At 44.5% G+C, this 20,313-nt stretch overlaps 1 protein-coding gene across 1 annotated transcript; it reads right to left on the bottom strand.

Moving 5' to 3' along the window:
* Window positions 1-9,286: 9,286 nt before the first annotated feature.
* Window positions 9,287-20,175, bottom strand: SENP8 (SUMO peptidase family member, NEDD8 specific). The gene is made up of 2 exons (XM_080980584.1): window positions 19,821-20,175; window positions 9,287-11,658 (listed from the first exon to the last, which is right to left on the bottom strand). Exon 2 carries the CDS (start codon window positions 11,614-11,616, stop codon window positions 10,981-10,983), a length of 636 nt encoding a protein of 211 aa, XP_080836710.1. The 5' UTR covers window positions 11,617-11,658; window positions 19,821-20,175; the 3' UTR covers window positions 9,287-10,980.
* Window positions 20,176-20,313: the final 138 nt, after the last annotated feature.

Consider the following 20,313-nt stretch of genomic DNA (forward strand, 5'->3'; position numbering starts at 1 on the left):
GCTCCCATAAGCCTCTGCCAGCAAGGGATGATGGGAGTTGAACATCTGAAGAACAGATCCTTGGCCAGCAATGAAAGTGTTAAGCACATACACATGCACACCTCCTCCTGTTTCTTTTACCCTTCTGGACACAGCAGCTTTTCCTGCTTTAAAAAAGTACCCCATGTTACCCAAGTTGCTTCAGTTGCAGACGACTCGTTTATTTATCATCAATCCTTATTTGTTTGCACAAAGTCGGCAGGGTATACCCCGGCCGTTTATTGAGCATTCATTCTGATTCGCATGTGGGGAAGGTGATGCCACGAGTCACATCAAGCGATTGCCATTCCACACCCTTCGTGCCTTTTTGAGTCACTTTCCTTTACAGCAAAAAAAGAAAAAAAGTGTTGTTTTGTTTTGTTAGTAGGTGTGTTGCACAAGATTGCCAAACCGACTTTAATCACATAACCAGAATTTCCTGGCGTGTGATTTAATCCCACCTGCAAAAGAGCAACATCTGGAAGCACCTGCAAGCCTGCCTACGCTGTCTGATTTGACCCTGCAAGAAAATAGGGAGTTTCTCAGCAGCATCCAGGCACATAGAACAAAGCTTGAAGGGTGTCTGGCAAAATTCACCTGGCTGCACAATGAGACTCTGATTTGCCCATACCTCCACAGCCCAGATTTCTGATTTGATCACAAAAGATAATGTGATCTTAGTATGGGCCAGCTTCTACTGTTGACTAGCTTATTCATAAGAGTTGCAGGCCCAGATGTCTGTCATGGCACCAGCCATAACCTGAATCCACCTGTTCTATTAATGGAAAAAGCAAGGCTGCTGAGAAATGCCCAAAAGGTTGAATTATCTGAATTGTTCCCAGAGGCACAGAATTGCTCTAGGCAAGGAACGGACATCTGCTTGGTTGTCACAGAGCAGGCATGTTGCACTTACAAGCCTTCCAAGTATGGTTTGATGAAAAAGTCCCGTTCTCCCTCACCAGTGGATATTGGTGGCTGGAAGCTGACGTCCAGTCCCATCTGGAGGGCCACAGGTTCCACATCCTGGAAGAGCACAGGAGTTAGGCTTTCCTGATTTCAGCTGCCATTTGCAGAGCTGTGATCATGGCACTGCTTTTGCTAAGGCAGGAGGGAAATGTACAGTCAAAGGTCTGTGTTGGTTTCCCAAGCCTGTGTGCATGCAGCTAATTCCATTTTAACGGCTTGAACACACAGCTGTCGGGAGTTCAGGAGTTCACATTTCAGCTGTTGAGAGCTGAAGTGTTGAGATTCTCTTGTGGGGACGAGCCAGGAACCTCTGCCACCCAAGGCCAGGAGAAACAGCCCTTTAGTGTTTTGTAAATCCTTTTTCGCATGTGCCACGTTCCCATCGAGGCAGAGGCATCACGGATCAGCTATGCTTGAATGGGACACATGCCTAGCAGTCTGCCACTACAAGCTATGCATATTTGGACAAAGTATTTCGGATGTAGGGCAGAATGAATGCTGCTGTGAATTGTGGCAGCGCTGGCTTTCGCAGCAATGCAAGTTTGATGCTGAATATTCCTACCTCTGCCTCTTGCAGAGCGTGCTGCTTAGGCATTTTTGCAACAAAGGCTGACTCTCCAGTGTGATTCTCCTGAAGGATAAAGGTGTTGTCTCATCCAACCTTGACTCCCAGATGCTATGCTGCAACTTGGCAGTGTAGGGCAAACCACCTCACCAGTATCTTAAAAAGTACTGATGTCCTCAAATGTCTGCAGTGCTTCAGCAAAGTTTTGGGTTGCCAAATATTAAAATGCAGGCAGTGTTTTTTGTTTTTTAAACTGAATCTTATAGCTGAAATTGCTTTGCCTTCCAGCCTGGTGATCCACAGGTCCCTTTGCCCCTCCATTTCTTTGCATGCTTAAAAGGTAAAGGTAAAGGGACCCCTGACCATTAGGTCCAGTCATGGCTGACTCTGGGGTAGCAGTGCTCATCTCGCTTTATTGGCCGAGGGAGCCGGCGTACAGCTTCCGGGTCATGTGGCCAGCATGACTAAGCCGCTTCTGGCGAACAAGAGCAGCGCGTTTACCTTCCCGCTGGAGCGGTACCTATTTATCTACTTGCACTTTGATGTGCTTTCGAACTGCTAGGTTGGCAGGAGCAGGGACAGAACAACGAGCGCTCACCCCGTCGCAGGGATTCGAACCGCGACCTTCTGATTGGCAAGTCCTAGGCTCTGTGGTTTAACCCACAGCACCACCCGCGTCCCTTTGCATGCTTAGGATGCAGCAATTATGTTCTGCAGAAGAAAAATGTAAACAACGGAAACAATTGAGAAACCATGGCCCTCCAGAGGTTGCTGGACTCCATCAACCCCAGACAGCATGGCCAGTAGCCAGGTGTGATGAGAGTTGAGAGTCCAACATCTGGAAGGCTGCAGGTTCCCCATCTCTGTCTTAAAAGTACAGGCACACTGGCTTGACATATGACAACCTTCTGCAAGAATCTGAGGTGGGCCCTTTGCCAAGCTACAAGCCTAGGAGAAGCTAGCCCCTGTGACCAACTTCTAGTGAGGACTACGACAGAACTCTCCTAAGCTGACTGATTCTCCTGAGGACTTTTGGGGGGCCTGTCTGGTGCTCCCCCGCCAAACAGGAAAGCTGCCATCTGGGTATTTCCCGATTTGTCCGCACCAAACCCCCAGGCCTTGGCCTTGTGGCTTAATCAGCTTGGTTTTTGCTGGGGGAGAACTGTAGGTTACGACTTCTGAGGTTCCGCAATTGCAACGAGGACAGATTAACAGCATCCTCTCCTCTTGCTACTTCAGTGCCAAGCAGCTGCTGAGCTTTCTGACCCCATTCTGACTGAAAAGCTCCCGTGTTTGTGAAATTACAACCTGGTAACATCTGCTGCCTTGCTGAGCGGTGGGTGGGGAGGGGCTTGCCCTGATGGTGAAGCTGAGAAAGGGCTCAGGGCACTTAGCAATATTTCATAGAATTGTAGAGTCCCCTTTCCAGACTTATGTTTGAAGTGGAGAAGGTTTCCTCCAGATTATTCAGTGCCAGGGAAATGAATGTCCTCCACTATAAAGGACAGCATGGGAACCTCTCCCCCCTTTCCCCCAAGTATTTCCATGTTTGTTCACAGAAATACTTCCATAATCCTCTTATTCTAGTTTAATCACTACATAGTCTGTGGTAGCAATTGCAGAGATTAGAACTGTCACTCTGCTGTTTACTCGTTCTTTCAAAGGAAGGCTGCATTTGTCAGAGGCTCCAGCCAAATATAAGGACTTGGCTGTGTATCACTTACATAGGGATGAGCGGGGAACCTGTGGCTGTCCTGGTGTTTGTTGGACATGAGCTTCCATCAGCCCCAGCTAGGGTGGCCAGTGGTCCATCAACGTTCTGGCTACTCAGTTAAATAATCTGTTGCCTTTCAGCATGGTTACAACTCCAGATGTTGCCCAGCATTTGTCATGCTTAAGGTGTCTAGAAGCTCCCTTGTGTGTCTTGCTTCCCACAACCATTTACTGTCTAATATAGAAGAGCCTGACAGTTAAGAGAAGAAGAAGCCACCCCTGGGCTTCAGAAGAAGAAGAAGAATGCCTGCTGCTTGTTTTCTCAGGATGCTTATGAACCAGCAGTGTCCCTTCAGAGTTCCTGATCTGTGCCACTTTGTGTGTTGGCTACGGGGCATTTCCAGGGGGAATAGATTGCACTCGCTTCCTGTAGGGTGTAATACTGTTTCAAATAAAAACTCAACATTTTTCTTAAAAAGCTAGAGCCAGACAAGCAGCTGTTTTTTCACTGTGCTGCAACACTTATGCTGTACAAACTAAGGTTAATAATGCTGGATGCTACCATCTCATGTGTGAATGATACACATCTTAATCTCCTGCAGTCCCTTCTTGCCTTGAAGACTTTGCGGCAATTCAACAGGATTCTGCAAAGCAAGGGCTTTGGTGCTTAAAGCATGAGGTAGGGGGGAAAAACCTCTCTGATTGTTACTAAATATCAGGGACCATTGTTGATTTCTCATTTTCCTTCCCTGATAAACCACTGTCCGTGTTTTTGGTTTCGGGGAGTGACGTGTTAAAATGTTGATAGCGCACAATGCTAACACTGAGTTGTATCCAAGGTTTTTCATACTCGGAGAAGACCAATTACAATTAATGGGCATGACTAATTTAGGTCCATCCAGTTCCATGGGTCTGAGTAGAACTTAGCTGGATACAACCAATTGCTATTTTTAAGGCTTAAACTCTCTCCCCAGGGTCTCTACAACACCTTTTAAATCTCCGTTTGAAAGATCCCATGAGCAAAACACTCCCTGGAAATGGAAAGGCAGTCAGCTTAAAATGCCTCTTACCGCTTACCCTTAAGAGCCCCCCCCCTTCACTGCCTCTGTATTCTGGGGTGCTAAAATCTCAGAAGCATTGGGAGACTTGCCTCCCCCACTAGCAAATGCTGCAGCAAAAAAACAGCACAAAAGCTGTGTGCACCCTTTTTAAAACCAGAAAAGTAACCTAAATGAAGGAAAGTGGAAACGAGAGTAAATGTATCAGGTAGCAGATGCAGGGAAAGACCGGGCCCTGAAATTCTAGGCAGTCAGAGTACTACTGAGCTAGGCAGACAATTTTCTTGGCCTACTGTAAGGCTGGCTCCTGTGTGCCCAATGCAGATACAAAGGAAAACAGAACTGATCTGGGCATGGGAATGTTTGGTGTATGTATGTCATAAAGACAGCTGATTTTCTGGGGTAGATATAGCAAGAGGCTCTAGCTCAGTGCAAGGGCAGCTATTTTGCTTGCAGAATGTCCCACTCCCAGCTTCAGTCCCTTAGCATCTCCACTGAAAAGTTGGGATAGGGGGAGAGAAGGTGCTTAATGCTTCCTCTACTGTGCTGTTTTCCTGATTTAAGTACCCTGCCCAGCTGCCACTGATTCCTTGGCGCAAAAGCTAGATGTACTAGCTGGCTCCATCAATTGCGTATTCTTCCGCTTATGTGACATTTAAAGGCGAGAACAGCAGACAGGCCACGAAGGATTTTAAGAAAAAACAAGTGTGCTCTATCATATAATGCTTTAGGTAATGCTAAGACTCATCTCTTTCCCTGCCCCATTTCCCCCTCTCTTTATGTCTTATGCCTCATTTCACCACACACCCACTATGCTGCTGTGTGCAAGCAAATTTAGATTTAGCACGGTTAGAATGAACTGCAGAGAGGGTAGATTTCAGGGTGAAAATGTATGCCTGCCAATTAGTACTACGTACTTTCTCATAATTACAAATATAACACTAAATCTGCTGCAGCCCTTGCAATGTGGGGAATCTCTGGCCCTACAGTTCAAAAGCTGCGCTACAACATTTCAAAGTAACAAATGTGGGGACATCATCATTAATTAAAATAAACCATTAAAGCTCCACCTGAACAATAATAAAGTGGAAGAAAACTAGTGCAGCAGAAAATCTCCAGCATCAGTGAATAAAATTGTTTAAGTATTCATTCTGAAAGGTCTGGGCTAATAAAAAGGCTCATCATTCAGCATGAATGTTTGCCACTCCAGCACCAGTATGAGTCTGCCTGTCCGTCTATCCAGAGACTTCTCTACCTTTTCCACAGCACACTGAGTGCTGGTTCTTCTTGCTGCTGTCAGTGACCACATCAGGATACTTCCAAAGGAAAGCATTGGGAGCACAGCAAGCCGTTTATTTTCCTTAGAGGTGTTCGGCAGTAAATGCTTAAATGGAAGCGTTTTATCATTCTTATGTACACAAGAGGGCAGTAAAATCCTCCACGTGCATGCAAAAGGGGGGCGGGGAAGAAATACCCTGAAGGGGGAACATCACAGCCAGGCTATCTTCCCCCAGACTAGACGCTGTTTCTTTGTTGTTTCCATTCTACTGTCCAATTTACCTAAAGAATTAGCAGTGCTGGAAAGTAGAGAAAGGTAGCTTGCTAGGGTGACAACTGGAGAACATGTCCCATTTGAGCTGCCCCTGGTTTTCTCCTGAAGGAGCTGTGCTTCTGCAGTGCCAATGAGACACACTTTGCAACCTCACCCATCTTATTCAGCAGCGACTATCTTTGCAGTAACTTCAAACAATAAAAACACATGCCTGCGGAGGCGGTGGGAATTGGGTGGGCTTCAGTGAAATAAGCAAGATCTATAAAATGTTACCCATTGATTCTACCCTCCCCTCACCAACTCTCTCTGGATCCTGCCCTCTGTCTCCTGCAAGTGATAACTTCCCACTTCATTATGAGTGCCTTCTTTAGCATGGAGGCTGTGTCACCCTATCCCAAGCCTGCCACCACCCCAGCGTCTCCATATAGTTAAGTCTTCTGTAGCGGTGAGAAATTGTCCAAATAGCACAGGGAAATATAAGTTTGGTTTGTATCTTTTTCACGCAGCCTGCAAAAGTGCTTTAGCCTCTTTGTGGCTTTTCCAGCTCTAGCTGCTTTAGCTACCCTGTCCTACCAAAACGGGGTTATGCACAGATCAGAGGCAGCTGCTGAGTTATACCAAGTCAGATTGTTTCTCCAGGTATTGCCCACTGTGATGAGATCTGCCTTTCCAGAACCTGTCCCACCTCCTGTCACCCTGGAGACTCACTTTCTGCATGCAGTGTGTGTCCTTGACCACTGAATTGTTGTCCTTCTCCATATCCTACAAAGCAGAAAAGGGCCTCGATGTATTTGAACCAGCACATGCACAAAACATCCATATGTAAATAAGGAATTGTGAAGATATCTAAATGAGACTTGACAGACACTCTCAAAAGGCAAGCAATCATGTTTTAGTACATCTATGAACTTCGCCTGAGACTGTCAGCAATCACATGTATCATAGGCGCACAGAAAACGACAGCTGCAGCCAACTCTATGATCTTCTGTACTGTTTGGTTAGATGGCACAACTATCCACTTTTACCATTTCAAAAAGTTGCTGTGACCAAGTAAGGGCAAGAGGTTAGTGGAGCAGACCTCTGGCTTAATCAATAAACCAGATTAAGAGCTGGTGTGTGGGTGCTTCAACTCCCTACTCACTCGTGCAGCTCACTGGCTGAACCTGGGCCTGTCCCTACCTGATCTCGGCCTGATCTACTTCACAGGGTTATTGTAAGAAAAAGTGGGCGGCGGGGGGAAGAACCAGGCGTACAGCCTTGATTTTTTTTTTTTGCACTAAGAGCAACATAAAAACCCACATAAGTATCTAATTAAAACACAGCCCTTCCTCTCAATGGAGGAAACACAATGGTTAGGGTCCATCCTTTTCCCTCTTCCCAGCTGTTACATCAATATTCCATTAGAGATGGCCCTGGCTGCACCCAGAAAAGAGCAGGCCTTTGGCCTTAGCTCCAGTAGCTGTCCAGCAGGTTTTTCTGGCACTGCGAGTATGCTATAGATTTTTAAGGCTATCAAAAACACAATGCATGGATTACAGTGTTTACAGACTGGGCTTTAACAATCCATTCATGAAAAGTGGAATAGGCTAAGGGTTAAGAAAAGTGGTTGAGCAGTTTCCTGGGTGAAATTTTTCCGTGATCAACATGACACTTTGAAAGATAAGCCTGCTGGTATGCCTACCCCCCTGTCCCACTCCAGAGGAAGAAAGGTGTGTAGATCAGAGGTCAGCAGAAAGCCTCCAGAGGTTTTGCCAAGGTATCGGCTGGAAAGCCAAGTGGGATTTTGACACTCCCAAACAGCAAAGTTGTTTCACTTATGTGGGTAGAAAGACTTAGCTTTTCCTCTATTCCCCTGTGCAAGTCGTCTTTCTCCAGTTTCCTGAAAAGCTGCTCTGCAAGATTTTTTTTTAAAAAATGGGAAAACAACTCATTCCACACTTCATGCACACTGAAACTGCCTCTTCTGTATTTAGGACACATGCCACATATAACGGTTGCTATGAGATACCAACTACAGACAATTTGGGATTTTCAAATTAAAGGTTCTTTGAAAATATGTTTTTCCCATTATGTCACTCTTTAGAGAGGAGGCATGTAAGTTTTTCGAACACCTACCAAATTGGGTGCAACCCAATGTACTAGTCAGCTAGGTTTATCCTTTATCAAAACAGGGCTGGCTGTAGCACACAGCCAGATTAGATGGATACCTTGAGCGGCAGAATACAGGCGTCCTGTTTCAATTTGGAGATTATTGCTCATACCTTCCATATCTATATACAGTCCTTAAGCCAGCTGCATGTCTAAAACATGTGAGAGGTGCTTTCACACCTTCCCTTTCTAGCAGTCTCTTTGAGCGTTTCCACAACCTCCCTGAGCAACTTTTTCCATTGTTGATCTGTTTAAATGGTTAAGTTCTGAACACTGAAGGCTCCCACTGGCAAGGCATCATATGGCAAGCAGTGAGCAATCTTAACTGGATGCACCGCTGCTTCCCTCTCTCCCCACCCACACATCACACCATCCTTTGTGGCTTATCTGACAAACAGTATATAAGCAGCTCCCAACTTACAAAAAGTGTTTGTCTTTCTCTACTTGTTGACGCCCTTGCTATTTTGAAATTGTTTGCTTTTCTCCATATATAAAGAGAAGTAGTTTCACCTGAAGGCTACTGTACTAAACCTCTCTAGGCATATTTACCTTGGAGAGAGTTCCATCAAATATGGTGAGAACTACTTCTGAGCGAAGGGACGCGGGTGGCGCTGTGGGTAAAAGCCTCAGCGCCTAGGGCTTGCCGATCGAAAGGTCGGCGGTTCAAATCCCCGTGGCGGGGTGCGCTCCCGCTGCTCGGTCCCAGCGCCTGCCAACCTAGCAGTTCGAAAGCACCCCCGGGTGCAAGTAGATAAATAGGGACCGCTTACCAGCGGGAAGGTAAACGGCGTTCCGTGTGCTGTGCTGGCTCGCCAGATGCAGCTTCGTCACGCTGGCCACGTGACCCGGAAGTGTCTGCGGACAGCGCTGGCTCCCGGCCTATAGAGTGAGATGAGCGCACAACCCTAGAGTCTGTCAAGACTGGCCCGTACGGGCAGGGGTACCTTTACCTTTTACTTCTGAGCGAATGTGCATAGGACTGCATTGAAAGTTTCCTAGTCTTCCGTAGTATGAAGGGAGAGATGGGAGAAAAAGAATATTCCCCAATGCTCAGGATCATGTCACGCAGCGTCAAGCATTTCAAAACAAACAGCTCAAAGTCACCTAAGCCTTTCTTGGCTATTTCTTGTGAAAGTTTTATCCCACCACCATCACCTGTACTTACCTTCCTAGATGCTAAACTCCTGCTGCCCCTTCTTCAATCCCAAATAATTCCATTAGCAGCAACTGGAATCAAAGCAGAAAGCAGACATGTGGAGGAACATATAGCTATTTATTAAACTTTTATTAAGTCTTAATTTGTTCTGAACATCCTCCCTACTACAAAAATGAATCATACTCTTTGCTTTCACTGTGATTCAATTCTTTATGTTACATTACCGTTTCACAAATATTTTGACAGGCTGCTAGATAGGCTCCTTTTCTTTTGGGGTAAGAAGAAACAAATGGAAGGGGCTCGAGTCTAATGACTTTGTTCTAGCCAAGCACAACAGCAGGTTGACAGCAACTATGCACAGAGCAGTTGTTCTAGGGATGCTTGCTCCAAGACCTTCTTCCTCCTCCTTCCTGTTATGTATGTATCCTACGCATCCCTTGCTTATTTAAGGGAGCTACGAGAACAAAAGCCCCCATGATAAACCCAAACACAACTCTTTGAAGTGACAGTTCTCTTTATTATTTTTGGCTGCAGATTTTCCCAAACAGAGTAAAAGTCATCAGGTCTCCTCTCTACACATGTGCAATGAAAAAATGATTAAAGCTTTTCTGCCCCAACAGTGCTATCACACACTTGAATAATTGAAGAACTTGTTTGCCGTGTTTCCTCGTGCAGCATTAGGAAATAGGATATGCAGCTAAGGCATCATTCCTTGGTAAATAACAAAATAAATTAAAAGCTAGCAGGAAAAACAAACGATACAGCCATTTGGGCTCCACCACCCACCAGGGTATGCTATCCAACAGGATAGGTCCACTTACTTTTTTTAAGCAAAGCTGCATGTTTCACAGAAGGAAGCAATCCAGTGTTACCCAGCAATAGAAGAGTTTCATATGCAGCTGAGGATAGTTCCCCTCCCACCCCACTTATTGTTACTGGTGAAGAGTAGCTGCAAGCAGGAGATACATCAAGAGGACTAATGAATCCATTGCTTCCTTTTGTTACCAGTATGCTGCTTTTCTAAGTTGCAGATTCCCAACTTACTCCCCACAAGGCATAGAGCAGAATGAAGCAAGCTGCTGTGCACTTGCTGTTGTAGTGGAAATCAAAGCCAATCCATGCCCCTAATAAATACAAAATTGCTCTCATGCCCTCCTGTTTTCTTAAGTGTATCCAGAAATCCTTAGTTCTAGGAACTAAGTCCAGCTAAAACACATCAAAGTGATGCAGGAAGTACTACTAGAAACTGAACAGCAGAAACTGCCGTATTTCTTGCCAGCAAGGCTTACAATATAGAAATTCTTTGTCATCATACTGATGTGTACAGTTTTCTCAAGGTAGCCAAAACATTTGATACAACAATCCTTATTCAGAAAAGCAGGAACAGTATTTTGGGGAGTTCTGAAACAAGATGGCTGGTACCATTATAACATCTTATCTGACTTCTGATGGTTTCTGCATGAGTTCTGAAAGATGGCTGAAACAATTGAATAAAGGCAGAAATATACAATGTCACTGACATCACTGAAAATTGATCACACACAAAGAATTTGGGTGTTGTGAGAATTTTTTGGGATATTGGAAGGGGGTGGGATAAATGGCCAAAGCCAGAACTGCCCAACACTTCAGGGAAGACATGTAACTTTCCTACAACTCAGCTGTATTCTGTTCAGCAGCAGAATAAGGCAGTGCAGAAACACAGAGGTAAATACATTCTTTCTGTTGGGAAAACCCTATGTACAAGCTTCCCTCCCCTCAGGCACTGAGAGCAAGACAAGAACGACAATAATTGGAGATTGGCAGGTCACTTCTGGGACAGCTTAGCAATGAGTTCCTTCCATTCTTCTCTCTTGCCTGTTATGTAGGAGGGAGTAAGGAGCTGAAGCACTGGCTCCTGCTGTCCCCGGAAAAATTCCTGACACAGAGCTTCTGTGTTACAGATTACGTACATCCCACAGTCATAGCTATTCTGCTGGGCAGGGGCCTTCTCCTCTACAAAGGCAACTTTGCCTTTCTTGCCGAGAAAGACCTCCAAATTCCCTGCTACCCGTCTGGCATGGGCAGAGTTGCTCCTGGTGTGGGAATCATAGTGAGCAAAGCGGTTTTTGTCTTGGAAGTAAACTAGTAGGCTCCAGTGTGTGCCGCCAGCAGCCTGGCTGGAGTTGTCGTTGATGGCCAGGAACACTATTTTCTTGTGGAGGAGGTTCAAAGGCTCAAGAAATAGGGCCAGCTCCTCTTGGCTGCTCGTGCACTTGATGAACTGAGCCACCTCGGGGCCAACGAAGCACACTTGATCGGAGAAGTCTTGGAACTGGTCGCTGGCAAAGTACTCAAAGGCAAACCCGATGATGTGGTCGTTGAGCCAGCAGGGAGGATCCAGCAACAAGACATCCGATTGTCTCAGCAAACTGTCCATGTAACTTAGGACAACAGGGTCCATTCTATCCAGGCAGACTCACGGCAGCCAGAGAAATACCAACGCCTAAAATAATCAAGGGTGAAAAGAACAGATTACTATTAAAATACGTTGGGCTCTCCTCGTTGCTGAAGATGACCAACACAGTCATGGAATTGTGCCAGTTAACCTGCTGAGGGTCTTATTAGCCTCCCTACGTGACTATGATCGCCACCAAACTCCCCGCCCCCCCAAGTTTACTGGCACATGCAGAAGAGGAAGAAACAGCATTTAGTCTCCCTGAGGTAGGGAAAAGGTAAGAAACTGTGGGAGAATAATCCTTTTCATGCTCAAACTTAAGCATAGGTGAGGGAAGATCCTGTCCCTCTCTCAAATTCTGGGAGCTTGAGGGTACTGTACTGGAGTACAGAGAAGGAACAAACAGCAGAAGACTCTGCTGTTTCTTGCCTTCTCTAAACTTCTGTTTAAGTGGGACTGGATATGTGCTGTTAGGCATCCTTCTTATTAAAAGACCAGGGATTCTTTCCCCAACAATCATTTTTGTGGATGCTTGTAACTGATAAACATAAACAGGAGAACCAATTTGTTCAGCTACAACCAAAATAAAAGGGACAGGTTCACCTACAGTTGCCATATTTCAGCCTAATCTAACCTGCAGGGTTGTAGTGAGGATAGAAAAGGACACGTATATCACTTAAGACTCTTTGGAGGAAAGGAGGAATATAAACTTAAATAAAATACATACCAGAATAACAGACCAAAGAAACAAGCCTAAGTATTGCAAATAAGGCCATGTAAAATTATGTAGGGGCACGGGTGGCGCTGTGATCTAAACCACTGAGCCTCTTGGGCTTGCCAGTTGGAAGGTTGGCGCTTCAAATCCCCACGACGGGGTGAGCTCCCATTGCTCAGTCCCAGCTCCTGCCAACCTAGCAGTTCGAAAGCATGTCAAAGTGCAAGTAGAGAAATAGGTACTGCTCCGGCGGGAAGGTAAACGGCGTTTCTGTGTGCTGCTCTGGTGTCACCGGAAGCGGCTTAGTCATGCTGGCCACATGACCCGGAAAAAGTGTCTGCAGAAGCAGACAAACGCTGGTTCTCTTGGCCTTTAAAGCGAGATGAGCGCCGTAACCCCAGAGTCTATCTGGAGTCCTTTACCGAACTATGTAAGGTACATACACCACTATAAACTATGTAAGGTACATACACCACTATAAACAGTAACATCCCATTACAGTCCACGGGAGGGGATGAGGTGCAGCTTCTGTTTTTAAGCCAATACTAGAATCTGCAAGGCTGTATATGTTTTGTGCCTAGTACCAGAGACACTACCTGTACACTTCCTCAGATGGACAAAAAGGCAAAAGCAGGGGGCAAGTCACATGTAGCAAACCACTTAAAAGTAAGTAGTTTTATGGCATAATTTACCAGCTAGATCTGAAGTAAGATAGGATGTAGTTGATGACACACTGATTCAAATACCAAGGCTTGCTTAAATAGAACAGATCTACTTAGTCGATCATTAAGATGGCTCCTTTAAATACCCAAAATTATTTTTTAAACACGAGAGGACAACCCATGGCACTATAGAATACACTCTGACAAGTGATGGACTTATGATGCATGGTTTATTTAAAAACAATTCCAGAGAACTTTCCGCCTTTCTTCTAACAAACCCACTAGGCAGCAGGAGAGAAAAATTCCACAACCGCCTTCTCTTCTATTCAATAGACTTTTTCAGGATTTGCCTTCAGGTTGCAACTAGACATTATGCCAGGCATGGGGCTGCTGCTGAAAACGACAGCCCCATGCAGAGTCTTCTCTCAAGAACATTTATACACACTTACAGATACCTTTCCTCCATTTCTTCAGTTCCTGCCAAAGCTGCCAGTTGTATGGTGCAGGAATGAGGAAATGGTGGCATGCTGCCATGTGTAAATGTACCTAAGGAGTGCAAGACACATGGCTGCAGTTTTTAGCAACTGTCCTGTATCCAGTATAACTTCTAGTTCCGTATTAACTGTGGCATCCAACATGCCCACGCTGCTTCTCTAATGTGAACTGTCTTTCCAGATAAACTGGAATGGATTCTGGAGTGCTCTCGTTATGAGGAAGGTTGGCAAGAGTGCAATAGGAAGTGAAAGCAGAAGCCAGGTAGGAAACAATCATCTGATATGCAGGGTGCTCCACGACATCAACTGAATTTGAGAGCATATTTTTAATTACCAGTACTAATCAGCCCCAGATTAGCCCTGAAATCAGAGACTTGTAGAGTTCAACAGGGCTTACTGGTAAAATTAATGTAGCCATGAAATTATTTGAGGCTTTGTGTTCTGTAAATATCAATTCTTTATCACCCAGGATCTGGTCCAGCCTTCTGAAAGCACAACTTGCACACTGCAAACATTGTCCCTCTGGCATGACTCAGTGCAAACCAGGGAGCACCCACCCAATTCAGCAGGAATGAAATCAAATGTGCTGGTTTATTTACTCATCAGGAAGGAAGTGGGACGCTTCTAACTGCAGTATAAATGATTATGGGACAAAGAAAAGTCAAATTTACCCACTACTTCTTCAGATGAACCAGTGAACCTTGTCAAGCTTTGTTAGGTCAAAAATTAAGCAATATCCTTTTAAGATCTGAACAAGGAAACTAAAGTGATATACATGAAACATACTGGATGCATATACCAGTGGGAGGGAAGATCTCCAGGGAACCAGATTTTTTTTAAAACTCTTTTAAGTGTCTAGAATTTTCCACATTTGTCAAAATGAAATGTCTTACCAACCAATGCACAAGGCACTGATCATTCCAGTTAAGCATTATCAAACATATAATAACAAAACTTAAGAGCAGTTACAGTTACCTAACACAACTTGTCACTCAGCCAGCTCTATTCTTAATCATCCTTGAGATTCAAAATAAGAAAAAAGGCAGGGCTGGTTCTGATGTTTATGGAATCATCCTTTGGCTGCAGAAACATCTTTTAATAAACGTGAGTAATCCTCAGAGTTTGCTAGCAGATAATACTGGAAACTACTGCTGGAGTCCTGAACTGCTGTGCCTTATGGAATCGTACACAAGGCTATCTATTCTCAATTCCCTCCTCCCAACCACTTGAAAATTGTGGAGGATCTTGGTGGATGAAAAACAACCCAAAGCAATCTCAGAGAAGGGGTGCTGACCTCACTGTTCTTTAACTCTCTTTGCAGGTGGGGATATGGGCTCCACTGCAAGCCCAAGTACCAGGTGGGTTAAAGGTCTCAGGTAGATGGCTGAGAGTTAATCCTGCAAAATTCCTCTTGTGCCTCTCCACAGGAGCTCTTACACCAACTTGATCGCACTGTGGCTGTGTGCAGCTACTCTAAATCATCAGCAGAAACCCCATTGCACCCTTAGCCACCAGGGATTCCATAGGTGGTTCAAATCACATGACTTCACTTAACGCTGGGGTTTAGTACTGACTGGTGGGAAGACAGGGCCAAGGCAAGGAATAGCTAATGTGTTCAGATGCTGGCTAACTTATTGACATCTAGCTGTCGTCCTCGCCCCCTCCACTCCTGCAGACCACCTCAGTGGAGCTCGTGGACCACTGGTGGTTCACAAACTACATCTTGAGAACCCCGTTCTAAAGAAAGCTGAACAAACAACCCATTTCACAAAAGAGGTTGTTTCCTAATTGCAGCCATAAGTGCAACTTTCAAGACAAGCTTTCAGTTTTCAAAATCCTTAGTTCTTATTCTCCCAGAGACCAGGCATTTTGCACTAGGAGAGGATCCCTTAATTCTACCACAGCCTGATTTTTGAACAAAATACTTCAGGAATATCTAATGGCAATGGTAGAGTACTTAATGTCTAAAAAGTGATAGGATACAAAACCTTACCATTAAGCCAAGATGTGACATTGTTATTATTACTATCATTACAAATAAGATGTGAGATGCCTGCTTGCCACTACATACCAATGAAAGATAAACTACACACATTTTAAAAAGCATTATCAATGCTATGTGTGTCTTGGCTGTGAAAATTGATGAGGGACACTGAGCAATGTGTGATGATCCAGAAATAGAAATATGAAAGCAATTAAGTCTTCCATGGATGCAAATATGTTGTCTTGGACCAGGCCCCAAGAAATAATTATCAACCTTACCAGTCTTCACAATTAAATAATCTACCATTTTCCAAGACGATTTGAAAGGGAATGTCCGGCATTGAATCCTAGAAGATTATAATTACAATCTCTTCTAATGTATGAGTAAACTTGAAATGCCGTTATAATCTATTCCTGTGTCAAGTGTGGTGAAGTCAAGTCAAGTCAAGGAAGTTATTAGAGGCAAGAAGACTTCCTTCAGAAAATGGAAATCTTCCCCAAATTAGAAGAATAATTGAACTACAAACATGCACCCGCAAAAAGGTAAGCAGGTAATTAAGGATACAAAAAGAGAATTTGATGAATATATTGCTAAGATCATTAAGACCAACAATAAAAATTAGTTAAATACAACAGAAGCAGGAAACACTGGTGAGGTGCTTAGACTGCTGAACAAAAAGGAATTTAAAAGTTGTGCTGAAGGAAAATAAAGACATTGAAGAAAACCTGAATGAATTATTTGCCCCTGCCCTACATCTTGTGGAGGATGAAGGGCAGATACCTGTACCTGAACTGACTTTTTGCAGGACGCGAGGCTGAAGAACTTAGGCAAATAGTGACGACAAAATAAATGAACTTCTAAACCTTATTGACAAATTAAAAATTAACAAGAATCACTCCTGGGATTTTGTCTTTTAACACTTGCTTATAAATGACTTACAATTAGGGATGATCAGTAATGTAGCCAAGTTTGCTGACAACAGATTTTTAAAAATAAAAAGAGATTGCAGATTGCCCCTAAAGGATCTTTCCAATTTGGATGAATAGGCAATAACATGGCAAATAAGTTTCAATATAAAGTTAAGTGTAAAATGATACACACTGGGTCAAAAAGCTCCAATTTCACATACATGCTGATGGAGTCTGACCTGGTGATGACTGGCCAGGAAAGGGATCTTGGTCATGTGGAGAGTCCAAAGAAAAAAATGCACCAGTGTGCAGCAGCTATGAAAAAGGTTAATTCCAGCCTAGGGATTATTATGAAATGAATAAAAAACCAAACTGCCAATATTGTAATGCAATACAACTATGTCTCAAAAAAGGATATTGTAGATCTGGGAAAGATGCAGAAAAAGGCAACCAAGATAAAATGGGAGGTGGAGCAATTCCCTTATGAGGAAATGAATATTTTTGGGGTTTTAGGTCAGAAGAAAGGTGAGAAAGGAAGAAAAATGTTAGAGATGTGAAATTATGCATGGTATGGAAAATGTATAGTTCTTCTCTGTCTCATGATAGGAGATTCAGGTCAGACGGAAGGAAGGAGACCACTTAGAGGTTTTCTTACAATCAAGTGTTATGTACATTTTGTTAAAGAAAAATAAGTACTACTTCACACAGCACACAGTTAACCTATAGAATTTGCGGCCACAAGATATGCTGACGGCCAATGGCCACAAACTTCAAAATTTAACCACCAGGCCTTGAACAGCTACAGAATTAATCTGCATTCTGTTCTTTGCTTAAACACCTGCAAACTCATGTTTACAGCAATGCAGTAGTTTTTCAGTTTTCTCCCAGAGCACATAACTGGCAGTCTTTTGCATACATTTGTTCCCAAAAGCAAAGAAGCACTGCTCGTTCTATTAGCTGTTACTTGAAACCTCTTGACAGTGACTCACCATATAAATCCCACATCTAAAGAAAATCCTTGTTAAACACCAACTCGGTTTCCTGGGAGATGTGACAAAGCATATGGTATATGCTATAGAACAGAGAGGAAATGGAGCCTACAATTAGCAAGGGGGAAAGCATGCCAGGGGCTTTTTTTAGGCCCAGCAAGTTTCCTACATGATGGCAAGGTAGAAATTTTATTGTTGATACCCAAAATTGAGCCTGGAACCTTCTCCAAACAAATCTTAGTCTCAAACACTGAGCTGTGGCCTCTTTCCTAACAGGTAGTTCTTACAATACTTCTGAAAGATGCTCAGGCCACACTCCCTCAGAAAACACAAGTTGATAGTCTGAGGGTGTTAGCAGGTCTACTTTTGTCTTTGGAGACTAAAGTATATTCTGTGGCATGAAGTACCTTCATAAGTTGGGTTGAAAACACCAGTCATGGCCCTCAGAGACAGAGACAGCCTGGCCACAGTTAGCCATACTTTGGTAGTATCTCATTTGGACTACCATAATGAGCTGCCCTTGAAGACTGCTCAGAGACTGCAGATGGTTGAAAATGCTATGGCTAGATTGCTAAGTAGGGCCAACAGAAGGGAACATACCTCTCCAGTTTCAAAATGACGATATTTGCTCCCAGTCTGTTTCCATGAACAATCTAAAGTGCTGGTTTTAACCTTTTCCAGAGAGGTAATTATATTTGTTGGTTGCAGCAACAAAAAGGAAAAAAAAAGTATTGTGACACCTCAGAGATTTAACAGATTTTATTACAGCATATGCTTTTAAGGACTAAAGGCCACTTCCTCAGTGAAAGTGCCACAAGACTCTTTGAGGTTCAAACCTATTCCAACTCTGTAAGTTAAGATGGGTGGTGAATGCAGACATGACACCAGAGGAAGAAAAGCTCTGTTTTTCAGGGCTCTTTTTCAAATTTTGTATATAATACCATAACCACCAAGGGAATAAGGCCCAACTCAGCAGAGCTTACTTCTGGATGTAACACAACCCTATAGGTGGTTGCTCAGATTAGTCTGTCACAGAAAAATACAAACCAAAAGTATTGTGTCACTTAAAGATTAAAATATTTATTATGGTACAAGTTTATACCACAACCAACTATTAACATGAAAAATGGGTGCTTCTCTCCTCTTCAATCCCGCTGCTTGTTTACTGTTAAAAAACAAAACAAAACCAGGAGTCTTCTGGCACCTTAAAATGCCAATAGATTTATTGTGGCCTGTCAAGAGCATTTATATGCCATAAGAAGCTAATATCTAAGGACGTGATGCTAGTTATACGTCCTAGAGAGCAATGTGTAAGATTGCATTGCTAATTTCATAAGTGGGCCAACTTGTTTATATGTTTTACGTGCATCTTTTTGTGCACTGCCAAATGCAATTATGTGCCATAATGTGTGACTATCTTTAATGTCTCCTAAGCATGGCTTCTTAGGTTAGCTTCAGTTTATTTAAGAAATGTACTGAGTTGCAAGAGGTGCAGAAAATAACCAAAAATATATAGGGGCTGGAGCACCTCCCCTATTAGGAACAAGCACGATGTTTGGGGCCTTTTTCTATAGAAAAAAAATGCAAATACGGAAGAACATGATCAAAAATTACACAAATCACTGCCACTAGAAGTAGTTAAACAAATTAATGAAGGGAATACGTTTGTCAAGAGCTACTAATGATAGCTATACAGAAGCTCCATTGTTTGGGAACACAACCAGGAGAGGGCTATGCTTTTCTGCACATGCAAAAAATGGTCCTGTTTAGATAAGCCTACCAAGATGCTTAGAAAGTTGAGATAATTTTAAATCTGTTTCAGCATTTTAACTTTTGTATGCTCTAAAGCAGGGTTATGAAGTTTCTTGATTTTACTGCTTTATCTTTTGCAAACCGCTCTGGAAGTTGAGTCAAGCGGCCTTTGACTGGATCTGGTACAGCGATTCCTAGGTACATGGCCTGCACCAAAGCTAAAGCATCGCAGCAGCAACTAGGTAACATCACCACCACAAAATCCAATTGAAATGCAGACTGGCTGCGGCTACTTATGCACTGATATCTACGTAATGAACATTAAAAATACAGTTTCGTTATTGGCGGACATGAATCTATTCATGCAGGTTTCTGGAATGATTAAGTCAAACTTTATTTCATTTTGGAAACCAGCATCCTGGAGGCCAGGGGATCAAGTTCTGGCAGCGAAAGGCCACCCCACCCCCGCCCGGCTGAGCGGAGGCTGCGACCACCGACCACGGTCCCTGACACCGAGGGACGGAGGGAAGCGCTGGCCAGAGGCCGGCGGGGGGAGGGGACCCTCGCGACCCACCGCCGACCAGCTCTATCTCTATCGTCCTCCTCCTCCTCCATAACATTCTACCCCAGAGGCAGGATAACTCCACACGCGGCGGCGCTGCCGTCGTTCCCCACCGACACACCTCACGGAGGAAGAAGACCTTACCTGGCGCCGGCCTCATTCTCCTCACGACGCTCTCGCGGTGGCTGCGGGCGGCCGTAAAGCGCGGCGGGCTTAGCAACCCAAGGGCTGTCAAACAGGAAAGCAACTTCCCCTTCCCTTTCCTCCCCGCGCTCCCTTTCCGCGCGGTAGTGGCAAAAGGAAAGGGGAGCTCATTAACATACGGGACCAATGTGCCCCAGACTGTGGTGGTTGAGGGGGGAGTGGGAGGCGCAGCTGCTCCGGCTGTTGCCGCCCGTGCGCCCCCTCCCTCGCCCGCCTGTGAGGTGCGTGGGCGGGGCTTAGTGAGCGGGTTGGGCTGGGGCGCGGCTGTGGGGAGGGAGAACGAGCCTCGCTCGCTCGTGCGCGCGCGACTTGGGCGTGTTCTCCTCGCAGCTCGGCGGAGGAGGAGGGGGCCCGAGAGAGAGCGCGAGAGAGAGCGAAGGGCGGGGATTGATGAGGGAAGACGAGGCGTGATTGGAGAGGAGGGCTTTGCGCG

Source organism: Podarcis pityusensis (genome assembly GCF_964106645.2).
Source record: "Podarcis pityusensis genome assembly, chromosome: 14".
In the NCBI taxonomy this organism is placed as follows: domain Eukaryota; kingdom Metazoa; phylum Chordata; class Lepidosauria; order Squamata; family Lacertidae; genus Podarcis; species Podarcis pityusensis.

Bases quoted from the DNA above. Each gene is read 5' to 3' on its own strand.
- SENP8 (XM_080980584.1), bottom strand. From the start codon at position 11,616: ATGGACCCTGTTGTCCTAAGTTACATGGACAGTTTGCTGAGACAATCG.